The sequence below is a fragment of the Coniophora puteana genome, assembly GCF_000271625.1.
Source record: "Coniophora puteana RWD-64-598 SS2 unplaced genomic scaffold CONPUscaffold_15, whole genome shotgun sequence".
Classification (NCBI taxonomy): Eukaryota; Fungi; Basidiomycota; class Agaricomycetes; order Boletales; family Coniophoraceae; genus Coniophora; species Coniophora puteana.
The window spans coordinates 140,208-163,899 of NW_006913067.1; the positions used below are offsets into that span (position 1 = coordinate 140,208).

Consider the following 23,692-nt stretch of genomic DNA (forward strand, 5'->3'; position numbering starts at 1 on the left):
GCACAGCAAAAGATGGGTGAAAAAGGCTTTCATCTGTCCGCCTTCTTAAACCACTTTTTGTAACAGAAAAATCGCAGTTTGTCTGCAGTGACAGGAACTTTTGATAGTTCTTGTTTATTCAAAGTCCGCTATGTAGTCCGCTGATAATGGAACGGCCGCTGGGTTTAAACGTGGCTCTTGCGGCTGTGTTTTGAACGTGCGATTCTTTTCTGTTCCTCCTTCTTGTGGTCCCAGCTGATCCATAATAAAGCTCCGTTGAACCCGCTGCCTTACGAAGTCCTAAATTTTAGGGCTATCGCAGGCTCACGTGGGGTCCTCTCAGGACTTCGTTCTGATGTGGGCAGTTCAAGTTAACATCTAGCTAGACCTACGTACGTGTATGAGTTGGCGCGGTAGCGTCATAACGTTGAAGATGGCCGTGAGTGGTCTGAAGTTAGTCACATATACGTGAATATGAATTGTTTGTCTGGAGCTTCAGCCCGTTGACGGCCGCGCCGTTCTTTTTACCAGCATTCCGCTTATAGAGATAGACTGTTGCGAATCGTCCTCTTTACAAAACAACATCTTGCCATTTAGAAGAGTACCCACTGATATACTCGAGTACATGGTGTACAAGAAAAGGGCAGGGGTACCTATGAATCTTGTGTTGGGCCTTCAGCTTAGATTATGCTATGTGAAAGAGAGCATACCACTGTCCCAAGTTCTCGTGCTGCAGACGCATCAACCTGCTCCTTTGAAATCAAAGGACAATCCCTGATATACATCTGCGCTAAGCGAGCCGGCAAGAAGTTTTCGTAATCGAGAATCTCTCCTTGCTTGACGGACACTGGCGAAACTGTTGGTGCGACGACGGCGGTCCTTCTCATTTTGGGTAGAGGCCTGATCTTGCGTCCCGCTTGCGACGACACAGCTGATCCAGCGATCAGCTTTTCTGATCGTATCTCGTCGATGGCTCCTCGCTGGTACCGCTCCGATCTGAACTCGATGAGCTTGACTAGATCACAGTACAAGACGTCAGGACAGCTAATGAGCGCTATTTCTTCAAGCCTCGGGCACGATCTCGCCCCTATCTTCATTGAGGTATGCTCTGCTAGAGAGCGAAGGAAGGTTTGGACGTCAACGCACCAGATGAGTGTCAACGACCTCAGCGGGAGATGTTCGAACGCAGTGTCCTCGCTTGGGACCTTGCGTAGCGCAAGATCGGAGAGAATAAGTTCCGTGAGGTTGGAAAGTTTTCCACCGGAGGAAACGAAGACGGATCCGCAGGCGGGGATGCAAGGATATTGCGATGTCGAGATACCGATGTACTTCCCAATGTAGGCGAGCTCGAGACGCTCGAGTGTTGAAAGATAGAGTTTGGACGTGATCACGTCAACATTCTCTCGCTCTTGAAAACGTACAACAAGCTCCCGCAGGTCCAATAGGGATGTGACGTGCGGTGGGTCGTCGATCGGGAATACGACAGGATTATAGTGGTCATTAATGGTTACATCCAGGAGCTGAATCTTCGGAAGATCAAGGAGAGCTAGCAGATTGTGGACCGAGTCCGGGTGCGCTCCTTTCCACACGGACTGCATCAAACAGGGCAATAAAACGGGGAGGTCCAGCTCAGAGGGAACGAGCCTTTTGCCGAAGAATGCATTGGAGTCGATCTCTAGTTCCTCGAGATGAGGCGTATTCTGTAGGAAGAGAATAAGTTGGGGAGTGGTGAGGGAGACAAAGCGAAGCGAAGGTCCGGGAAACGAAAGCTGAGCATGACGAAGGTGCGAGAACATGTCGGTGGGGAAGTAAGACAATGGGACGTATTGAAAGATAATACGAGATAATGAGGAATAAATATGGTTTGATCCTGACTTCATGAGTCTCTCCATCTGGTGACGATTGTAAGGTTGCGAGTTCTGCACCCCGCAGCCGCCTGGATGCTCCGGTACTCTGAGATCGATACACTGCAGTGCGGGATGATTATTCGACTGCAACATTGAAATCAGTGTCTCCAGTACGCCAAGTTCTTGGATCTCCCATTGAATGCTTCTCAGGCGTGGACATAGAAACCGGATACGGTCCACAAGATTTATAGCTATTTGTAGTTGCTCCTCGACTTTGTGCTCGTCATCACGGCGAAGATGAGGTGGAAGAAACATCAAGTCGATCCGGCTTGAACCTGACCTCTCAACCATGATGTCAACGACATTAGGACGCCAGTCGTTGCGTAGATACAGAATCGAAGACCAGAGCGAAGGAGTCGACAAGGTAAGCTGGCGCCATGTAGAGCACACTTGGGAGACCGTGAAGATAAGCCTTCTTTCTCGTTCTCCCAGGGTAACGTCTTCACGAGCTAAAGCAATCCCGAAATCAAAGATTTTGATAAGGAGCTCCCCTGGGATAGAGAGTATAGGATGTTCGCGCACGGCCTGTCTGCCCTGGCTACTAGACGCATCAGGCGGCGGGAACCCCTTCTCCATCATGATCTCTGCCGGCTTTTTCGTCAAAAATGCGTGATCATCAGTATGTTATTATTCAGGTGGGGCGTACGTTTTGATGAAGGCCCTTACCATGAAGCACACCTCGTACCTGATGGTGGGTCTGGGTTCAGTGAAACCCGGGCCTCGCGGTACTACCAATGATAGCTTACTACCCTGAAGCGTGGAGAAAGGGAAGAACTTGGGATGCTGTACGCGCTGCGCGAGCCCCGCGCTCAGGACCAGGACCAGCGCCGTGTACGGACCTGCCCTAAATTGCAGCATTACGGTGACTCACTAGGTCATAGAGCTATAAGAGCGCGCCCGTGAAGGATTATTGGCACATATAGTACATTCAAAAGTAAGAGAGTCAAAGCAAGAGCGAGTACAAGTCCACGTATGTGTATCGAAAAAAGTCATTTATGGCACTAGTGCCAGTTCACCGTCGTCCACTCGTTCAAATCCAACCCCAAGCTATCCAACACGAGCTCCTCCGTCGCCGGCAGATACGTGAAGTTGCCAACGGTCTGGCCCTGGACGCTCACATCGCTCGGCTCCTGCGTGACACCGAGGACCGTGATCGTCTCGAGCTTCTGTACGATATCGTATGCGCCATCGCTCTGGATTTGCAGTTGCCCAGGGCTCGCGACGAATTTGAGCGTGCGACTATCGCCCGGTGGGTAGCTCTCCCCGTCATCGACGTACGCAGTGCCAAACGCACCACCTGAAGCCGAGAGGGAGACGAGCAGCTCGTACGGTCCCTGCTGCGTCTCGTAGATCGTGTATGCTGGCTCCTGATGCAACAAAAGGGCAGAGTTGTCGCGGATGTGAACATTGATAGTGCTGACGGGCGCCGAGAGCGTAGTGTTCCCGCCCGAGGTAGCGTTTACAGCGGCGTGCGTCCACCAGTCGCGCCAGGTGACGTTGCCGTGACCAGGGAAAATGCCTGAATCAGATAATTAGATTTTCTGTGAGAGAAATGCGTGACAGTGAGAGGTACGAACCGTCGACTGTAGTGGCACCGGGCTCAAGCACAGGAGTGATGAGAATATCACTGCCGACGAGCCACTGCCTATCCACGCCGAAGAGCTCAGGCTCGTTCGGGAATTCGTACCACAGCGCACGAACCGGTGGCGTACCGGTCGTAGACGAGTTGGCGAAGAGGGTGTACTAACGACGACTGATCAATCCCAAACCGTTCCACGTAATCAAGCCGGCTCACCCAATACGGAAGCATTGAGTACCGCGCAGCAATAGCAATACGCGATGCATTGGCAACGCTGTCCCATCTGTAGGGTTCCTGGGATAGCGCAGCGTAGGTGTTGTGGTTCCTGTAGAACGGCACAAATGCGGACATCATCATCCAGCGGTTACACAGCTCCTCGTCCGTGTTTTGGTCTGTGAACCCAAACGACATCAGATACCGGGCGAGATCTACGGGCAGCATGAAAGGAAACGTACTAAATCCACACGTATCAGCTCCGACCATCGGGACTTGGAATAGCTGGAACTGCAGGATGCCCTGGATGCTGTAATACATATACAGCCACGTGCTGAAGTTATCGCCCAACTAGAAAATAAGTGTCAGCGCCAGACCATGCATGAACCATAAATCCCCTGCGATCATGATGGTCATGGAGGGTAAAGCTTACCCAATGGCCAGACCACTTGCCCGAGGACGGGAACGTCGAGCGCGAGATCAAGAACGGTCGCTTGCCCTGGAGGACAGCCTGAACAGCGAGATGCGTCGCCTTCTCCTCCATGAGACCCCACATGTTGTGCACGTCTAGCTCGGCGTATCCCCCGGCGTGCGTCGCGTTCGTCGCAATTGTGTGTGAGTTGAGTGCTCCATAGGCTGTTTGTAGTTGTGTTAGCCATCAGACATGAGCAACATGAGATAACATGAATAAGGTACAAAAAGGACAGCGTAACGGTCAAGGAGGGCAGCAAAAGAGAGGTAACGTACAGTTGCGAATCGCATATGGTGGGCTATTCAGATTAACGCCAGGTTCATCACCGGCGCCAACGCCTCGCCGGTCAATGTCAAAGACGGATGCTCTCTTCTGAGGGGTAGCACTACTTGCTCCAGAGGCGGTGGTGCACGAGTCAGTGCTAGTGCCGTTGACGGTCATGTTCCCACTTGGTCCGGAAAGCGTCTCGTTGTAGCTGATCGGGAGCAAACCGAGCCATTGTAAGCTCATAGTGGATTGATATAAAAATGAGAGAGCGACGCACCACTCGGGCCACCCAGCCACGGACGTCGCAGGCGTGTAAGGCGGTATGTCTGACAGGTTCGCTCCCGTTCCACTGTGATCACACGGTATTGAGCCTCTCGAAAACACACATACACAGCGTGGAAGGGAATGTGCGCACCAAGAATAATAGCAGAACGAGCTGATCTCGTTCATGTCCAGCCAAATTCCAGAGAACGTGACGCCACCGTCGCTCCAGTTCTGGAACGCCTGGGTCCACCACGCTTGGGTGTTGGGCGCGAACCAGTCTGCGAAGCCCTGGGAAGCACACACATCACAGTTAGCCGAGACCTTCCATATTCAAGGAGTGAAAAGTGGGCATACGGTATATCCGGGCCAGACTTGGCCGATGTACATTGATCCATCGGGGTTCTTGACCCATACGTCTCTGAGACCAGTGTGAGCAAGATAGTACATATGAAAGGTGATGATGGTGCTTACTGTTCAATTCCGCTGGTATAGGGGTCGTACTGGCAACAGCGTGATGAACAGGGAGACGCGGATAAGGTAAGATAGAGAGTGCTTACGACATCCGATGAATTCACCGTAACAGGCACGGCTGCATCCACAATCGGGATATCTGCGCCATTATTCTCGTGAGCATTCTGAATATGCAAGCTCTGACAGAGTACCAACAGTGCTGGTGGTTCGACGACTACACGAGCAAACATTCAGTCAGCGTTATGCAGGTTTAGACGAAGCAAAAGAACGCACAAGGTCGGCGATGAACTCTCTCATTTCGTCGCCCGGGAAACTGACAGGATCAGACGTAAAGTCGCGGAAAGCATCGTACAAATCGATATCGTTCCACTGGGCTACGCACACAAAACAGGCCTCGTTAGCTCATCCTGCCACAACAAAACACTAGAGAAACCACTCACTCTCCAAAGGAATGCCCGCCGCCCGCATCGCCGCGACGTTCTCTATATCGTCCGAGACGTTGTGGTATCCCCACCTGCAGAGATGGAACCCGAACCCCCACGCGGGCTGCCACGTCGGGTATCCAATGAGCTCGCCGTATTGCGCGATGACGCTGCTCGCGGTCGGGCCTGCGAAGAAGTAGAAGTCGAGTGTGCCACCGACGACGCGGTACTCGATCAAGGAGACGTTGGATCCGGGAGGGGTGGTGAGTATCACGTCCATTGCATCTGAGCTGCGTGAACTCTGCGTGAGATAGGGGTCTGGAGAATAGAGTAGGTAAACATACCTGAGAAGCATTACGCCGTTCGTCGACGACGTCCCCGTACTCTCGTCGTACCTGTGCTCCATGTAGATCGGGTGCGAACCGTACCTATATACCGCATCCACGTCAGCACCGGTGTCAACAAGATGCAAAGCGAAACTGAGCGTACATATTCTCGTCGACAGGATCCGCCGAATCGCGCGCCCAGAACGCGTGCAGCGTCCCGTTCTCGCCCGGTGCAGCACCGATGTCGCGTCTAAAGCCACTGCTCGAGACGACCTCCCCGAGACCGTAGATGTTCGTGCCTTTAGGCAGGGATGATGCGATCTACGCCAACGTCACCATTAGCATTATACACTCTCCCTAAATAACTGGGCACACACCTGGAGATACTGATCCTCGAACACCAACTCGAACCCGTCCAAACTGACATTATACCCGTTCGCAGGCGTCGACGGGATCGGTGTCGCGGGCAACGACTGCTTGCGCGTGTCAAAGAGGGGCGTCGCATCCGGCTGCGAGCGCCGCGTGATCCAGAACGCGAACGGGGACGCGTCGTAGTTGAACTCGAGGTCCGAGGAATTGGTGTACGACAGGACCGGAGGCGCGGGGCGCTCGATGACGGAGTCAGGGATCGTAAACTGCTGGTTGGCGGTGTCGTAGATGTGGACGTGGAGTCTGGGGAAGGTGGTCTTTGTTTAGTACGGTATGAATTACATGGGGTGTAGAAGTGGAGAGTTGGGGTATGTATAGGGGTGAGATGAGAATGGAGAAACATACCTGGAGTCCGTCTCATACACCACCTGAATCGACAAGTTCGCAATATCATTCCCGAACGCATTGCACGCATCGCCCGCTAGGCTGAGCGAAGCCGTAAGCCCGTAATCATTCTGAGTGAGGTTCTGCAGAGTGTATCCTGTTTCTCCCGTCAAACATCGTGTCCACCTAATAACGCCGAACAGGAGCACTCACCAGGACAGTTCGCAACGGTCCCCGAGAACGTCGACGTCCCATTGCCACTAACACTCTCCGCATCAACATTCAGCACATGCCCCCTATCCTGCGAGGGCCCACTGCCCCAAGCCGTCTGCGAGACAGCCAGAAGGACCGAAACGACACCTGTGAGAAGCATCGCAGGAATAATCCGCCTATACGCTGTCCTTGCTGCTGCTGTATCGCGGTGCCGAGTATATGAACCCTGGTTCGAGTCGAGCGAAGATGGAGAGCCGTTCCTAACGTCCGTGCCCCAGCGCTTTATATGGTCGAACCCACCGAACACAGGACCGGGGCTATGGTGATCATCATGAGGCTCAAGATTCTCCATCTCCGTTCTCATGGACCGAACTGCCCCGGCAATCGGGAATCAGCGTGTAGGAGGTATGAAAAGATGTCTGGTGCTTAGAAAGTCGGCACGGTTGAACCGGTGATAAAAGGTGTCGTCAAAGGGCGAATGGGAGGGGAAGGGGAATGCGAGAGTGAGTCATTCAAGTCTTGCGCAAGTCAGCTGTAAGCCTGGAGCGCGTGGCGCATATACGTAAACACCACGGTCAGTTCGCTCGAGACCTCCTGTGTATTGATGATGGTGGAGAAGGTGAGGTATGTTTAGACCCACCATGTCAGCTGCTGTGAACCTCGGTCATCTGACGCCTGACGCGTTTATTCTTGGGCGCTCCTTGTGGAGTCTTTTGAATAGAGCAAGCCGTGCTATTCGCGAGCTTTCGGTAGTGATCAATGGCGATGGGCGAACAGTGTGACCACAGGATGATCCATGATCATGAAGAGTTCCGTTGGTCGCGCTACGATGGTATCTGACGAGATTTCATGGAGAGACAAGGAGCCAATAGAGTGCTCTTCAGGGCAGGCCAGAACGCGCTTCGAATACAGTGAGTAAGCGGAAAAAAGATAGACTACAGACGCATCGATTACAAAACAAGACACATCCAAACGAATGAAAATAGAAAAGTGTAGATATGCAATGCCCGAGCCCGGTATGCAAGATAAAACGTCGCTGAACTCGCTTGTCCTTCAATGAAACATAGTCGAGGCATACGCCCCGTCTCCCGTCTGAATCTCGTTGGAAGTCCATTCCAAAACAAGTCGAATGTCTGGCAATATCACCAGACAATGTGTTCAGTTGCTAGCTTATAGCACCTTGCCGCTCGCAGCCTTGCGCTCGGCGACCTGCGCGCCCTTGAGTGCCGCAGCCACGTCCCTCGTAAGACGCCAGATAATCAAAGACGGAACCACCAGCCAGAATCTGTTGAACGCCCATCAGCTCCACCATGCATACGTCGATGTGATTTAACCCACCCATTAGGAATGATCCAATAGACCACCAGATCCTTCCACGTGTTGTGCCCAATCGCACAGAAGCCGCAGTAGTACTCGACAAGCCAATACAGCACCGTCTTGGAAAGCGTCATCGTCGCTGCCGCAATGCCCAAGACCGGCGCAGGCGCCCATCCAGTGTGCGCAAGGTATGCGTAGGCGACGTTCATCAGGGTCTCGACGATGTTCATGAAGGCTGCATCGGAAACAGGTGCATGAGCCGACGGAGGAATCAAAGGGAGAATGGTAGGAAGGAGAGAATGCGAAGAGAGAGAGACACGCACATTGCGCATTCGTAAACCCGTTGTTCTCCTCAAGCGCCTTGACGCCGTAGACGTAGTCAACCTCCTGGTAGATCGAGTACGGCTCCCAAATCCAATGAAGGTCGCCCCCGACCATCGAACGCGGCCTTTTCAATCATAACCGTTAGTTTCGCGTATCCTACACGGGAAATCAAAGGAAAAGACACACCTCATAAGGCAGTACGATGCATCCCAGAAGATGATAGGTGCGGTGAGGAGGAACCAGCCGCTAACCCACCAGTACGTCTTCGGGCTGCCGGTGGTACCATTCGTGTTTCCGGTGCCTGACATGTCTAGCTTGCCGTTCGCGTCCGTTAGTTTGAATAAGTCGTCGTGGAGAATCGAGTGGTATAGAGCACGTCGTCGTCGTGGTATTTATGGTCCCACAAGTGAGAATCGGCAGATCCGGGGTCAGTAACCAGCACACTGCTCCGCTGGAAGAAACTTTTACTCACGCGTCCCCGACTCGCCCTTCCCATTGGCCAACGTATGACAACCGCACCGGCACACCCCGCCGCCCTCGCCCGGCATCGCCGAGGCCACCGTGCCCGCCGGTGCCTTCTCCCAACGGAACCCCTCGTCATCGTGCTTGCCCTCCTGCCCTCCCCACTCATCATAAACGTCCTGCTGCGGCGTCAATAACGGAGAGGCGATGTGGTATTGTGACAATCGCGACGCAAACGCTGCGCCGAGTTCGACGCGCGCTGTAGGCCCCGAAGGCTCCAGGTTCTTTCCCAGAGGTGAAGGCGAGGGCGAACTGTCCAGCTCGCCCTGGACCCCGAACCGCGTCCGCCGCCTCTTGCCCTCCCTCCGTGCCCCTGCGCTCGACCCTCCCAAGGTCCATGTCGGCTCAGACGCGTATCGCGTGTGTATGGGTCTGTTGCTGGCGCTCGTGCTAGGTGTGCTGGGGCCCGCGAGCGCGTGTCCCTCGTCATCGTGTTGCAGTGTGCCACCCTCCCATTTGGCCGAGTGTGAGGCGGAGAACAGGGGTGCAATCATAGTCTGTCGTGTGCGAGAATAATAGTGTGTGCACGATATGCGATATGGTATAGAAGAGTCTGCGGATGACGCAGCCAGCTGTGTGTGGTGAGATCGTATGTTCGTGTCGGGTGGTTGTGTGTCGCGTCGCGGGTGCCGGCCCACTAATATTGCCGAAAGGGCTTTCCGAAATAAGGATAAAGCTGTCGAGAGGCCACGCATAGACTCGTAACCAGTCTCCCAGGCGCGTGCCTAATAAGGCAACGAACCCAGCGGTTCTCGCGTCAGGGAGACTGGGACAAAATGTCGAGGCCCTGGCAGGCGACCGACGGAGTGTGAAAGCTGGCGGATGGGAAAGGATTAGTAAGAGCTTCGCGAAGCCGGCATCGTGGTGCCGAGGCGATCGACGCCCGTAATCTAATCTTAGGCTCAGGGGTATTCGACGCGTCCACCGACGCGTCCTAGTTAGCTTAATATAATCGATTTTACATGCTCTCCCTCCCCGCGTGAAGCATTCTAATGGCGACGTACTGGGGCTATGGCTCATCCTACGCTCAGGCGACTGCTCGACCACTCACCTGGGACTACAACTGGCTAGGGACTCTCACTATGGAACAAAGGAAGAACGAACTCTTGCGCGCTGTCTCGGAGGCTGGGGTCGAACCGATCGACCTCGTCTACGCACACCCATCTTTTGCGAATGAAGAGAGCAAGATATCTATTGCTATGGATATTCTCGTCAAGAAGGCCTCTCTGTCGGCCACTGACCTACTCATCAAAATAATAACTGCAGACCCGAATGGCTATCTCGGCAACTATCGATCTGGTTTCTTCCAGGGCAGAGCGCTCGATCACCTCTGGAACGTCCTCGGGAAGCTCGACGGCTGGCAAGGGAAGCTAGATCACTACCTACACGAGAGTTCCAGCGCGCATATACTCACTGTAGTCGACAAGGAAATGGAGCGAGCATCTGCAGAGCTCTTTCTCAGGTCTACCAAGGATATTACACCTGAATTCGCAGATAGCTTCGATCTCGACAAAGAGCTCTGCGATCGAGTCCATGAACTCATGCCAGTCGCGTTTGATCTCGTCGCTTCTCTTGTACAGCGCCGGCAAAAGCGAACGGACGAGCTCTCTCGGGAATCGATTGTGGTAAGCTATGTTATCATTATACCCTCGGATTTCTATCTAACATGCTCCGAAGGTTATTGTTACTCTTATCTGTCAGATGGCCCATCTCCGATCGCAAAAGAACATGCTCTTTCAGAGCATCTTCGGATTATTTCTGCTCAGCGTCAACATTCCCAAGCGGGCGGTCGAAATAATGGCCAAGGTCGGCCTCTGTCCCTCATGGTCGTCGCTCAAGGCGATGAATGTTTCCCTCTCGGAGGCTCAGCTCAAGCGAGCGCAGGAAGCCGCCCTCAAGGACTTTTATCTATCGCTCGACAACGTTCAGATCATATACAGTCCGCATGGGACACAGCGCGAACTCGGCCCCGACAAATTCCTCAAGGGCACTCAAGGCCTTCTATATCGTAGATCGAACGACGGCACAGCCAACGTTCGTCACTCCCTGGCCGAAATAATCGAACGGCGCAATCGCGGCGAGCTCATCACGTACGAGAAGGACGTCCGGCCGACGATCTCTCAGGCCGCGGATATTCAGCGCCACTGCGCCCTCAATCTTGTCAAGATACTCAGGCGATCCTCGGGCGACGCATACAATTATCTGGGCGACCCCGAGGAGCTTCAGCCAAAGCAATATTGCCCGCTCCCGCACGACATGAAGGTCGACGAGTACCCGCTATCGACCACAAAAGTCGACGAGATGACCAAGGACGGCGTCATCGAGTTTTTGCGAACAACTTGTATTGATCAGCTCGCCCTTTCGAAGGAACAACTTGAGGACAAGCCCATACCTTCCGTCAACGACCATGCTACGAATGCGAACCTCAGAGGCGCTCTACACATGCGCCTCGACGATGTCTCAGCGCTCGATCGCATCGAAAACCCGCAGCTCGCCATGGGTCTTTTTCATAAACAGCTGAACTTAGCCTGGCAGAACATGGACATTCACAAACACTCTGTCGACACTCCAGGCAGCTTCGCGTGGACGATCTCGATCCTAGGGCTCAAGAGACTTCACGGGGAGAAGCCGGACTATCAGACGATGGTCCAGCTCTTCAATACGGTGCTACAGGCTAACGTTCTAGTTTACTGGGAGATCGCCACTGGTAAATCGCTCCAGGAGCTCGCGAAAGACAAGCCCAGCGCGTCGACTCTCCTCGAGACCGCTCAGAAAATTCATACGCAGTTCTTCTGCCCTGGAAACCTTGCTGAGGGCGAAGCTTCGGACGGCCAGCTTCGCAACATTGTCTTTATGAACAGGGACCTTATGTATTTCTTCGAGCTCGGTCAGGCGATCTCATCGGGCGACTTTGGACGGATCGAATTATTTCTAGGTACATTCACTGAGTGTTTCGCTGGCGGTGGGCGCAGCAACTATGTTTCAGAGTGTCTGCACCTCATACAGCACCTCAAGAAGATCTGGACGCCCGAATTCGCGTATGTTTCTTTTATTTCTTTCTGTATGATGCTCTAACTATTTTATTACAGTGATCTGATGCGAAAGAGTATGCTGATACCTTCAGTAAATCGACCCGGTCATTTCATGGGTACCGATCTGAACATTGAACATATCATCAACGCGCTCAAGGTTCGTTTTATTTCTGTCATACTGTGTCTACTGACTATCTTATGTTTTATCAGTTCTACTACTCATCTAAGGGAATACACGCGTCCTGGGATCAGCTCTCAGTATACGCGATCAACTTACCAATCTACAGACCAATCAAGCTCAAAATTGCAAGGTGGTACGGCGCCAGTTGGACTGGAATGAACCATACCGTCCCGGATACTTCGTCGCACGTCAGGCGTCTCATGGACAAGGCGTACGACCTCCGCTTGGCCGAATATATTCCCGGGCGTACTGTCGAGGATGAGACTATTGACGTTCAGGAAGAAGGCGCTGATCGATTAATGAACGGCGGTGTCGAGCGGCATGGTAAGGCATGGCTAACGCTGATTGACCATGTGAGCTTGGACCCGGGTGCACCATCAGTGTCATTCGAAGAGGATAATACAACCTCTGTGGAAGACGAGCGCTTGGCTCTCGCAAGGATGATTCTAGGACATGAGGACGAGGACGATTCGGTTGACATATTCACGTCCTTACAATATAATTTGAACACTGACATTAGTTCTTCACTCGGTACACAAATGCTCAACATGTAGTTTATTCATGCTACTATATCATACAATTATATACTACTTATCAGCCTTCTTCTGGCGCGGCTTTGGGAGTGATTTCTTCGGTTGACTTGGAGTTGGTTCACCAGGTTGGGCGGGCTTAACAGATTGAGACGGCGTGGGTGCAGGCGCCTTCTTGCGCGCTTTTTTGGGTTGAGATGGTCCAGGAGTCGGCTGTAAGTCAGGTTGGTAATGGGAGAATACAAACTGAAATTCGTCAGGCTGCGATGTTGCGCCCCGCTGCCGTTTTCTGGTCTGAGGAGTGTCGGGTATAGGATCGGCGAGGCGGGAGCTTGATGGACCTGGAGCCACAGTGTCGGACTCCTTCCGAAACTTGGAGGCGTCAGTGGCCACCCAGGCCTTGGTTTTGATCTGGTACGTATATTTCTTCTGTGAAAAAGCCTCATCGGTTTCTTCTTCTTGCTTGATAGGTGGGAGATCCTCGAGTGCTGCAGTGTCGAGCTCCTGGATGATGTCAAAAACACCGCTGCCAAAATGCTCTGCCCACTCGTCACTTTCTTGGAGCAGCGAGACGACGCTTGCGAGAGAGGTGAGAGAGCCGAGAGGCGACTTGACGATCTTGTTAATTTTCTTGTCGTGCAACAGATGGCTTCGTGGCCATAGACCAGCATAGGTTGAGGTCCGAATTGTTTCTGTTCGCCACGTTTGAAGGCGGGCCGTGATTTCCTCCTGGTTGGCCTTCGAGCGAGCGAACTTCCTCGGCTTCACTTGAGTCGCTTGACTCGCTGTCTGCGTCGCATTCTGGCCAGAATTATCAGCCACATGGGTCGGATCGTACAGAGGTCGAGGGAAAAAACGGCCGAGGTCGAAATCTGCATTGCAGTTGTCGCAACATAACCCGTATCTCGTAGTTAGTGCTGTAGAATAGTTAGTTCTGAGAAATAAGAGGTTGATGGGGAATTACCTTCGTCCGAATCATCACCGTCCTTCTGTGCTTTGAATGCACGCCTGCATGTCTTGAACGAAACATACTCACGAACGTCCCTGTCGGTTCGCTTTTCAGCGGTAGACGGCTTCTCGCTGTCCTCTGTATTAAAGGCCCATGGTTCAGCAATGATGAGCGCGATGCTCTGCAGCTCGGGCAGGCGTCCAGCGCGTCCAAACTCCTGCCACAGGTCGATTAGTGTCTGTGGTAGGCCGTAGCATACTAGTCGTGATATTGATGCGACATCAACACCCTGAAGTCCTGTCAATATGTTAGTTATAATAAGGTGAAGGAACTCACGTTCGAAGCACAGCTGGTGGCAATGACCGTCGCTATTTCGTTCGTATTCTTGAAGTCGTTGAATACGCCCTGTCCATAATCCTCCGACATGCCGGAGTGGAGGTGCGAAACGATCCGCTTTGTCTGGAGCTGCTGGGGAAAGCGGTTGCGTAAGTAATGAGCGATATCCTGCGCTCGATCGCGTGTGTCGACAAAGACTAGAGTCTTTGGCAACGGATTCGGGCTCGAGGAGACAGGAATGAGGAAATCAAGATTCTTGAGCGTCCTGGGGCCGTTGTGCATCTTGTGGACGGCATAAAAATGATTCGGGCGATTTGTCGAGAGGAATAACTTAGTGACTGTCTCGGGATTAATACGAAGGCTGTCAAGGACCGTGTAGAGCGTCGGAGGAGGGAGTGTTGCCGATAGAACCATGACTGGAGTCGACGAGGGGATAGCGGCTCTGACCTCGTTGAGCCGGCTGTATGCAGGCCGAAATGGTGCCTTCTCTCCTTTGCGAACGAACCCAGTCGTGTGGATAGAATGACCTTCGTCGACGAGTAAATGACCGACGTTCTTGCTGAATGATTGCACCCGCATGATGAGCGAGGCGAGGCGAGGTATATGGCCTTTGAATCGAAAGAACTGCTCGGGCGCTACCAGTATATTCTGGTAGACGCCTCGAGCAATATCCTAGATAGAAAAAAGTAAAGATTAGTGGCTGTATGCGCGAAATATACGTACGTTCCAAAGCTCCTTGTTGTCCGGCGTGTCTTCATTGATTTGGATAGTACGTACGCCGTAACTATTAAACTCCTCGACCTATCAAGCGTTAAGGTTAGCGATTAATACAACAATAGCACTTACATGGTTTTGCTGGAGTAACTTGAGTGGGGAAACCGTGATTGCGATTTTGCGAGGGTGTGCAAGGACGAGGGGTAGGATCATGGCCATAGTTTTGCCATACCCTGTCCCAGCGCGTACAACGACGTGCTTACCGGCTAGGTGATTAATAGCAGCTTCTAGCTGAAACTGACGTAACGTTCGGCTGCCTGAAAATCGCGCGTCGAACCAGATAGTCGCCCAGAGAACAGTTTCCACTTGCTCGAATGTGAGGCTGTCGAGGAATGATCGGGACAGTTTCTTGAGGGAATCGCGGCCGTTATTCGAAAGAGGGGCGTGGAGAGTGGTAATATAGTGTTCATTCATTATTTAAACGAGTGGTGTGGTGGGTATGGACATAAGTACGAGCGGTATACGCGTTAATGAGGTGGGGAGCGCGTTCAGACGCGTCGTATCTAATCTACAGGGGCTGATTTTCCCCTTTCGGACGGCGATCTCTCTCGGGCCGAGCCAATTTTCAAACTCCGTCGGTCGCCTGCCAGCGACTCGACATTTTGTCCCAGTCTCTCTGACGCGAGAACCCTCAGGTTCGTTGCCTTATTAGGCCGCGTGAGAGAGGCTGTGTTACGAGTCTAGGCCACGCACCCTCACTGACCTTCTTATGCTTTGGATGGACTGGGGTGGACGATGTTCGGTGAAAGGGCCTGCGAGAACCAAACGTGCCGAAACCCTTGTGCCAGGAATGTGCATGCCATTTGACACGCTTGGACTCGTTGCCAACATGGCGCGTGGTGGACGCGAGGCGAAGAGATCCCCGGTTCAATTTGAGTGCATTCTGCAATCCTCGTCGCCGTACACAGTCTGACGTTGAGAGGAAGTGGTCATGGTGAGCGCTTCGTAGTCTTTCTATCACTCGCTCAGCCGTGAATCTCTCTTTCATCCCATGTGCCGTCTGCGTAAGTGGTACTAGCCCCTCTTTAGCGCGCCTAAGGGATGAAAGTTATTCACCTTACTGATAAACGCCCATTTTAGATTTACGCAGTCACCATGCTGTATACGCTTGTTCATCTCTGCTTTAAGCCACCATGTCGACAAGACTACGCGTTCTTATTAACACTTTCCACTTGATAGGATGTCTCCTCAAGAAGCTGCTCATCCAATCAAAGAAGGCCCTCATTCGCTTTTTACAATGGTTCCTCTGTAGAATTCGAACTTTTACCGACAGAAAAGCGACAACAGCTCCACAGCCTTATTACTGCTCTGTTTCTCCCTCAGAACGCATTCCTCTTGCCGCAGTAGGACCTGAAACAAGCACACCATCTAGTACATCTCCACCTAGCGATGCTCCCTGTGAAGGCGACAACCAACCCTCGACCTCTGGAGTTCTGCCATCTGACCCTCCGAGTTCGGAGTCGCATTCCCAAAATCAGGCGGGCAATCCCGATCCCACTCAGGAGGAGGACAGGGACTCATTGGGGCACCCACAACTTCCGATCACGACGGATGGGTGGAGGTTAGAACCAACCACAGCGTCAGGCGTCATGGCGCAGAGATATAAACGACGTCGTTTCGCGTGAGTAGCCTACGTCTACTTGACTTGTACTTAATCATTTGGTCAGCAAGGACCTATCCTTAGATCTCGAAATCGACGCCGGGAGGACGGAGTTCTTTGAGTAGGTCGTTTGATTTGGATGCTTGTACGGTATATTGGATGAAGCTCACGCCACGTGTTCTTACGTTAGTGACAATGAGTCCGGTTGGAGAAACTGTGTACATCCCGAAGGCGCTTTGTATTTTGTTCGCACAAACCCACGAAACGAGGTGGGTCCAGCCCATCGTCTTTCTCGTTCAATATCGATATCTCATGTTCCCTGCTGAAGGGGGCAAACCTTGTGGGTGCTGTCTAACCGAGCTTGTTCATGTATCACTGAGGTCCGTTACAGACAATCCTCACGAACGCAGACGTGAGGGGCCAAGAACGAGGTGTCTGTAAACATCTAGACGACGCCATTGATGTCATTCTCGCTCAGGCTATTGAAAGCGAACTCAAGGCTGACGTCGAGCTGGTATTATGCCCTAATATCAAGCACAAGATCATCGGCTACTACTTCGTGGACGTCCAGGCTCGCTGTATGATATGGGCGAACACCCTCAAGTTATCAGAGACACGCATCACTGAGAACGTCAAGGGCGTTCGGAGCATGGAACACATCAGTAAGCCTTGTCAACTTTCTTTCTTACTCAACGTTGATGTCTCTAGGATATGCGATGGAGGCACAGTACTGGTGAGCATGATCATTTCACTGGTTTTCAGTGCTGAATTACAGGCCGCAGGGCCCATGTCGAGACGTTCCCACTCGCTAGAAGGTTGGAGGAAAAGGTGTATCGCGAGCTCAGCCATGCTGTTCTTCATGCCAGTGCCGGTGCGTTGATCGCTGACCTCAGAATCGGCGCTTGTGCTGACAAGCATATAGAGCGACTAACGAGCAAAACGTCGCTATCCCCTTTTGATGCGGATGAACTGGACAAGATTCGTGATATCTTGGACTCTCTGCAAGGTGATCGTCGACGATAAACTATTGTTCGTAGTGCTGATATGGTATCCAGATCAACTGGGAAAACAAAGCCCATACGCAGTATGCATACTTGGTGAGCGGACATCAGCTTCAATGTGACATATGGTTCTCAACGGTCGACATGATAGCTCGACTGTCACACTCATTTGGTACGAAACATGGCTTACAAAGTTATATCAAGAACGCTCATTCTTTCCAGCTGTCTCCCGGTTACACAACTTCTGCGGACAGCCCGAAGCTCGCCTCGACGCTGACAAATCTGTGTGGCCCGACGACACGCTGAACATGCACTGGACCTTCATCAGCCTTTCGATCTTCATGTTTGGTACCCCATATTCACAGCTTGAGCGGCTGAACACCGTCTGGGTAGATCGTACGATAAACTCCGCAAGATGGAAGGAATACATCTCGACTGTGTACGACGAGTTCATGGGATTGACACTTTACGTATGCCTCTTTCAGCTATTCATTCCACTCCTTGATCGCTTATTCCGCCGGTAATGCTTTCTGACAGTCAACGGTTATGCTTGCCGTTGATGTGTCTTTCCTGGCCGTCCCCAACGTTGAGCTCGCCAGTTTGGGAAAGGAAGATGCATCGACGGTCGCCACGTACGTCTCGATAATCGCGGTTGTCGGATCCATGACGCTTTCGCTTCTTCTATCTGCGGATGCACGACGGCGAAAATCAGAGTCAGCCTCTAAAGCTGTATGCATTCTTCAGCCTTCTTCGTACCCTGCTTTATGGCTCACCTATAACAATCCCCACAGGTTGGCCTGCTCGACACCGTAAGTATGCTTTTCGGGCTCGAGCTGTTAGCCATTATGTACAGTATGCCGTTCGCGCTTCTCATGTGGGGGTAAGTGTTGTGTTTCATTTTTATTCATACACCTCGAAAACTCATTTGTTATACCAAACTTCAGAATGCTAAGCTTCCTCATTGGCTTCTGCTGTCGCGTCTTTCCACAAGCTGCGATATACACGAAATGTCTGTGCGCCGTTGCGTTGCTTATTCTTGCAATGACCGTGGGCCTGCCGCTATTTACGTGGTGGTGCGTGAAGCAGCTGGAATCCATTAATGACCAGGCTCTCGAGTAGTTCTCTGGTTATTCATTATTATTCATTATTACAATAATGAAAAGCGCTGTTAAATTTAACCCTAAGAAAAGCATTCACATGCAGAACAAACAGCTTTCCAGAAAGCTGGATGATATTTTGATGCCTAAGTTCTTGTATCCTACTTTCTCCGAAAGATCCACCCATTTAGAAAGTACGCCTTAAGCAGTTCTTGGGCTAATCATAAGTCCGTCCTGCCCGTTGGGAGATACGGGCTACATTAAGGGACATGGGACACTCCCGGATAATCGGCTCAACTCTGATACTTCTCTGATCCTCGCGGACACTGCCCCTGTATCAGGCAAGCTTGTGGTCAGGTCCGTGTGCATGAGAAGGTACCTTGTTCCGTTGAATGACTATAGGAGCATGTTGTGGATGATATTGCGGTTCTAATCACTCAAAGGTTTTCTTTATTCTTATGTCGCAGAGTAGGCATTTACGTCAATTCGAAAAGATGTTCACAGCGGGGAAGCTTCCGACGCAACAGAGGGCATCTGTTGTGGCTAGATGATCGTGCTACCTTTACATAGGCTTACAACGAATACTTGTGACCTTCCCTCACTGATGAATCAGTGCCTATGTGAACCCAAATCTTTGTAGTAATCTTCCATTTACAGAGTTGATGCATCCGCATCAGGCGGACAAATCCCCGCCCTATCAAGTTGATTACGACCACATGGGTCAGGGCAGTGGCGTACTCGAATCACTGCATTGAATACCGAAGACTCAAATAGACATCTATTGTAGCCATTGGTATTGTTGGTACTCCTCGGTACCCATGGTGCAACCCATGATGATGATCCTAAAGGTTAGTTGTACCATCTATTTTGTGCTATTACAATGCCCGCTAACTCTGTAATTAAAATTACTTCACAACTTGAACAATAGATGATTAAAGCCATCAAACTGCCCTGAGTCGGGTTTCAGCAGAGGTGAATGACCTTGTGCTGTAAGCTCTACTACGTTACGAATGGAAAGAGGCCATCATCTATGTGCCAAGGTATCATACTAGTTCATTCCCACGACCAAGTTTTTATGGAACATGTCGGATCATCTCAGGGCACATGCAAGAGATGAACATATGCGACCACTATGCAACGGCAATTCAAAGAAACTCCTTAGCTCTTTGAGAACAAAAGGCGACTCTTTAACGTCACCCTCCTTGGCCTTCTGCGTTAATGTGCCGTAGTAAGAGCATGTGGCTCCCCATCTCTATCGGTTCCTAGATTGATATCTGGTTTCGGCAAGTGGGCTGAATATATCCTATAAAGTGAAACGCTCCCCGCTAACCCAAAGGATTCAGACCGCTCTCCACAGCCAGAATGATTCTTATCCAGCTAGTCTACGGCTGGCTTTTTTTGCGCGTTTTAACGCTGTCCCGGGGTGCGACAACTACTGGTGCGGTGACTTACCCCATACCTTCACTTTTTCTGATTAAACGAGCGTAGACTGTACTACCGCAACAGTCGGCTCCCCATACAGTGACTGGTAAGTTATTCAATCCATGACTGGTTTCGGGTCACCTCACGCGCGCCCAGCTACGATATTTACACAAATGCGGGCCTTACCGAGGCCCAATTCGACTCTTATAACCCTGGTCTGGATTGCTCCACGCTTCAGATTGGTACAAGTTCATCGTTTGACATTTATGGTGTATTGAACATGAGCGCAGGACAGAAGGTTTGCATTTCTCCGGGAACATTACCATCGGACGCCCCATCCCCGTATCCCAACGGTACTTGTTATATGTACACTACTGCTTCTGGCGATAGTTGCTTTTGTGAGTGCGGAAAATAAGCATCATCCGTCCGTGAGCCCTGTGCTAACTTCTGAACAGCGATCGCAACGGAATTTGACATCACTGTCGCGGATATTGAGACTTGGAACGAGGATACGTATAAGTGGACAGGTACGAGATTTACACCATATATATCTGAACATTCATCGATGTAGCATTTTCGATAGGATGTTCAGATCTTCAACTTGCATTTACGATGTGTGTGTCATCAGGCACACCGCCTCCCATCCCGTAAGTGACTTGGAAGTTATTCTTTCATTGTTGTATACGAAAGATTTCAGAGTGAACCCAAACTTGGAATGCGGTCCGGAGAGTCCTGGAAATGCGACATGTCCACTGAACGCATGCTGCAGCGCGTTTGGTTATTGTGGACTTACAGACAATTTTTGCTCGACTTCGGTAAGTGATAGCTCACATTTTGAGCAATATTTATAGTCATGTTAATGGTTTTCAATATTATCAGGGTCCGAATCCATGGTATGTAGGATCGTCTTAGCTCCCGTCCATCTAACATTGGATTTTTTGTCAGCATCTCAAACTGCTTTATACCAACTCTACCATCGTGCAGTGACCCTACATCGCCTAGAAAGATAGGATACTACGAAGGCTGGGCCATGCAACGGCCCTGTGGCATTGTCTCTCCGTCTCAGATCGACTGGACAGGGTATACGCATGCTCACTATGCATTCGCAACAATCTCACAAACCTTTCAACTCCGTAAGCGCATCATAATGCATTGACACGAATTTTTATGTACTGATAAGGCACATGTAAAGTAATCGGCGAGAGTGACATATCGCTGATCAGCGAGCTTGTCTCCCTCAAAGAAACTTACAGTGATTTGAAAGTCGTCTTGGCCATTGGGGGATGGACGTTTTCGTAAGTCATGTGTTGACTGGGCCTATACTTTGCGCCTTATGCTACATGTGTAGAGAGGCAGACCCCACACGTGATTTGTTCTCCCTGATGATCGCCAACGCTTCGACCAGAACAACATTCATCTCTTCAGTTCAGAACACTATTCAGGAGTACGGTCTCGATGGAATAGGTCTGTTTCTATTCCCGCGGTTCTGGTAGTTGACTGAGCTCACAACATTTCCATAGATATAGACTTCGGTGAAGACTTTTTTCTCCTTTAACGCGCTCATACTGACCATTTCGTCAGAGTACCCTGGAGCAGTTGAGAGAGACGCACCGGCGACAGGTAGTATACCACATCCTCTTCTGATTAACATATTGATACCCTTGAGCAAAGATACGCCAAATCTAACCGCGTTTTTTGAACAAGTCAAGTCGACGCTTCCGGATACTACAATCATCTCCATCGGTAACTACTGCTATAACACTGTTTTATAGGGAAATTTTTGACGAACGATATAGCGACTCCTGCTGGCTACTGGTTTTTGAAGGGGTTTGAAATTGACAAGATATCCAGTTATGTGACCTATATGAATATGATGTGTAAGTTGTTCTTTGAGCATCGCACTCGTAACGAAGCTCAAGTCTTCGGCTCACGAATGCCGGACGTAGCGTATGGTTCGTGGTCATACTGCGAGAAAAGTCCAAAATAGTGCTCACTGCTAGCGTACAGACTATCATGGGCCTTGGGATACCAATGTCACTGACCAAGCGCCCGTGACCAATCCACAAACGTCCATAGTAGATATCACTACAAGCGCACTTCTGTATACAAGAGCTGGAATAGACCTCTCTATCGGTGCGTCAAAATTCTGTTTCAGCCCATAATTTACCTGAAACTATGCTTCTTATCTTGATCCTAGTAAACCTCGGTATGTAGTGGTACGCTTTCAGGGGTGTACCCATGAATAACCAACATTACTTCAGGTTTAGCGTGGTATGGGCGAACGTTCCACCTAAGTGACACATCTTGCCAAGGGTATAATTGCACTGTAAGCGCTCGGGATTGTTATAGTGAGATATTCTTCTCAACATCGTGATTCACAGATGGTTGGCGGTGGGGCACCAGGTGTCTGTACTGCGGCCTCGGGGATACTGGCTATGTTTGAGATACAAGAGATGATCGCAAATGGAAACACTCCTATTTACGATTCTGGGAGCCAGACATACTGGTTTGACGATTCGGTGAGATACGCAACATCTTGCAAAGATCGAAATCTGACAGATTCCAGAACGGAGATTTGGTCACATTTGATCAAGCAGATACATGGCAGTAAGCTCGCATAAATGACAAAGTATACATTTCGCGATGATCCTAAAGCTCTCTTCAGAGACAAAGTAACTTTTGCAGATCAGACCTGTTTCGGAGGAACATTCATTTGGTAGGTCATATAGCCTGAATAATCTTCTTGACGCATAACATGTGGTTTATTTGCTAGGTCTGTTGATCAGATAATCCCAGTACGCCCCTTTTAACCTAAGCTCCTCGAGTTTCTGCTCACACGCAAATAGGGGTACAATGGATCAACCAGCCTTGGGGGAGGCGCGGGGTCACTTGGATCTTACACTGCAATTGAATGGAGTAAGTAAGCGACTCAAAATACCGACTCAGTATTGATCCTCATTGCTATTCCCATTAGACCCCAATCCCTATCCAGCTTCTAACGTTCAGTCCGAGACATTTGTGGGATTTGGAAGCACAGTCGTCATTCCCATACCATCTAGTACAACTCAGATTATTCTAGGCACCGATACCATCTCCGTTGGAGTTGGCGGGACACCTGTAGGATCCATACCTCCTACCGGTGTATCCCTGCTCAATGCAATAACCCCTACATGGAGTGCGTCCGTTAATTTATCTTCTTTGTGCCATTTCCGACTTATTCTCTTTCTTTAATCAAGCTTATAACATTATCCCACCCACCAGTGCAGCTACAGTGACATTTACCGCCCCCATTGGCTCACCTGCATCGTATATAAGTGCTGTAGCTGCTCCCACTTCGCCCGGAGACCCCGCACAAACAGTGAGCGGACCCAATGGCGACACAAACTGTGATGGAACCAATAAATGGATCGTTGACTATGGTCCATCGATTATTGGGTGTCTTCCGAGCGACGTAGGTGTACTTGGGGGCACAACGCCAACACCGATACCTCCCTCTGATTGGACTGGTGCATGGACTAATCCAGTACCACCTCACGTGAGTAGTACAAAATATATCTTCTAGTGACTGAGTCGAGTACTCAATCTTCAATGCTGCCTAGTCTGTAACCACAATCGGTCCGACAAACATATACACATACATTACATGGAGTAAGTCAAAATTTGCATGCACTAATCTAAACTTCGACTTCATAAAATTCCAATAGATCCAAATCCCTATCCCCCCTCAACCGCTATTTCAGA

At 50.8% G+C, this 23,692-nt stretch overlaps 10 protein-coding genes across 10 annotated transcripts; 5 read left to right on the forward strand and 5 right to left on the reverse strand.

Moving 5' to 3' along the window:
- Nucleotides 1–164: 164 nt before the first annotated feature.
- CONPUDRAFT_76869 (uncharacterized protein) lies at nt 165–2,744 on the reverse strand (the record flags this gene model as incomplete). The annotated part of the gene is made up of 6 exons (XM_007775624.1): nt 165–268; nt 308–331; nt 376–427; nt 690–1,023; nt 1,126–2,477; nt 2,565–2,744. 6 exons carry the CDS (start codon nt 2,742–2,744, stop codon nt 165–167), a joined length of 2,046 nt encoding a protein of 681 aa, XP_007773814.1.
- A 54-nt stretch (nt 2,745–2,798) lies between these two features.
- CONPUDRAFT_131236 (glycoside hydrolase family 31 protein) lies at nt 2,799–7,349 on the reverse strand. Its single transcript, XM_007775625.1, has 19 exons — nt 6,867–7,349; nt 6,675–6,810; nt 6,278–6,572; nt 6,064–6,221; nt 5,919–6,002; nt 5,593–5,864; nt 5,426–5,526; nt 5,348–5,366; nt 5,239–5,291; nt 5,153–5,181; nt 5,036–5,099; nt 4,833–4,969; nt 4,695–4,766; nt 4,426–4,625; nt 4,112–4,314; nt 3,921–4,029; nt 3,682–3,857; nt 3,464–3,629; nt 2,799–3,405 (listed from the first exon to the last, which is right to left on the reverse strand). Exons 1-19 carry the CDS (start codon nt 7,228–7,230, stop codon nt 2,888–2,890), a joined length of 3,156 nt encoding a protein of 1,051 aa, XP_007773815.1. The 5' UTR covers nt 7,231–7,349; the 3' UTR covers nt 2,799–2,887.
- Nucleotides 7,350–8,078: 729 nt separating this feature from the next.
- Nucleotides 8,079–8,761, reverse strand: CONPUDRAFT_31155 (uncharacterized protein; the record flags this gene model as incomplete). Its single annotated transcript, XM_007775554.1, has 4 exons — nt 8,079–8,151; nt 8,205–8,418; nt 8,507–8,631; nt 8,694–8,761. Coding segments are annotated over 4 exons (480 nt in total), but the record flags the coding sequence as incomplete, so codon positions are not given.
- Nucleotides 8,762–8,971: 210 nt separating this feature from the next.
- On the reverse strand, nt 8,972–9,523 carry CONPUDRAFT_158584 (uncharacterized protein; the record flags this gene model as incomplete). Its single annotated transcript, XM_007775626.1, has 1 exon — nt 8,972–9,523. One exon carries the CDS (start codon nt 9,521–9,523, stop codon nt 8,972–8,974), a length of 552 nt encoding a protein of 183 aa, XP_007773816.1.
- A 1,951-nt stretch (nt 9,524–11,474) lies between these two features.
- On the forward strand, nt 11,475–11,828 carry CONPUDRAFT_26841 (uncharacterized protein; the record flags this gene model as incomplete). Its single annotated transcript, XM_007775551.1, has 1 exon — nt 11,475–11,828. A coding segment is annotated over one exon (354 nt), but the record flags the coding sequence as incomplete, so codon positions are not given.
- Nucleotides 11,829–11,867: 39 nt separating this feature from the next.
- On the forward strand, nt 11,868–12,089 carry CONPUDRAFT_33572 (uncharacterized protein; the record flags this gene model as incomplete). The annotated part of the gene is made up of 1 exon (XM_007775557.1): nt 11,868–12,089. A coding segment is annotated over one exon (222 nt), but the record flags the coding sequence as incomplete, so codon positions are not given.
- Nucleotides 12,090–12,104: 15 nt separating this feature from the next.
- On the forward strand, nt 12,105–12,508 carry CONPUDRAFT_32768 (uncharacterized protein; the record flags this gene model as incomplete). The annotated part of the gene is made up of 2 exons (XM_007775556.1): nt 12,105–12,218; nt 12,272–12,508. Coding segments are annotated over 2 exons (351 nt in total), but the record flags the coding sequence as incomplete, so codon positions are not given.
- A 321-nt stretch (nt 12,509–12,829) lies between these two features.
- CONPUDRAFT_158586 (P-loop containing nucleoside triphosphate hydrolase protein) lies at nt 12,830–14,990 on the reverse strand (the record flags this gene model as incomplete). Its single annotated transcript, XM_007775627.1, has 5 exons — nt 12,830–13,689; nt 13,737–14,010; nt 14,058–14,729; nt 14,781–14,858; nt 14,904–14,990. The coding sequence occupies 5 exons, from the start codon at nt 14,988–14,990 to the stop codon at nt 12,830–12,832; spliced, it is 1,971 nt and encodes a 656-aa protein (XP_007773817.1).
- A 1,379-nt stretch (nt 14,991–16,369) lies between these two features.
- Nucleotides 16,370–18,598, forward strand: CONPUDRAFT_85065 (uncharacterized protein; the record flags this gene model as incomplete). Its single annotated transcript, XM_007775628.1, has 13 exons — nt 16,370–16,452; nt 16,499–16,546; nt 16,610–16,718; nt 16,823–17,093; nt 17,140–17,164; nt 17,214–17,302; nt 17,354–17,437; nt 17,487–17,528; nt 17,584–17,604; nt 17,655–17,902; nt 17,970–18,161; nt 18,224–18,312; nt 18,377–18,598. Coding segments are annotated over exons 5-13 (938 nt in total), but the record flags the coding sequence as incomplete, so codon positions are not given.
- A 2,735-nt stretch (nt 18,599–21,333) lies between these two features.
- On the forward strand, nt 21,334–23,330 carry CONPUDRAFT_131240 (glycoside hydrolase family 18 protein; the record flags this gene model as incomplete). Its single annotated transcript, XM_007775629.1, has 15 exons — nt 21,334–21,415; nt 21,472–21,483; nt 21,533–21,571; nt 21,623–21,694; nt 21,748–21,828; nt 21,959–22,084; nt 22,149–22,157; nt 22,213–22,277; nt 22,333–22,470; nt 22,518–22,558; nt 22,617–22,667; nt 22,725–22,746; nt 22,798–22,867; nt 22,926–23,126; nt 23,188–23,330. Coding segments are annotated over 15 exons (1,152 nt in total), but the record flags the coding sequence as incomplete, so codon positions are not given.
- Between the last annotated feature and the right edge of the window lie 362 nt (nt 23,331–23,692).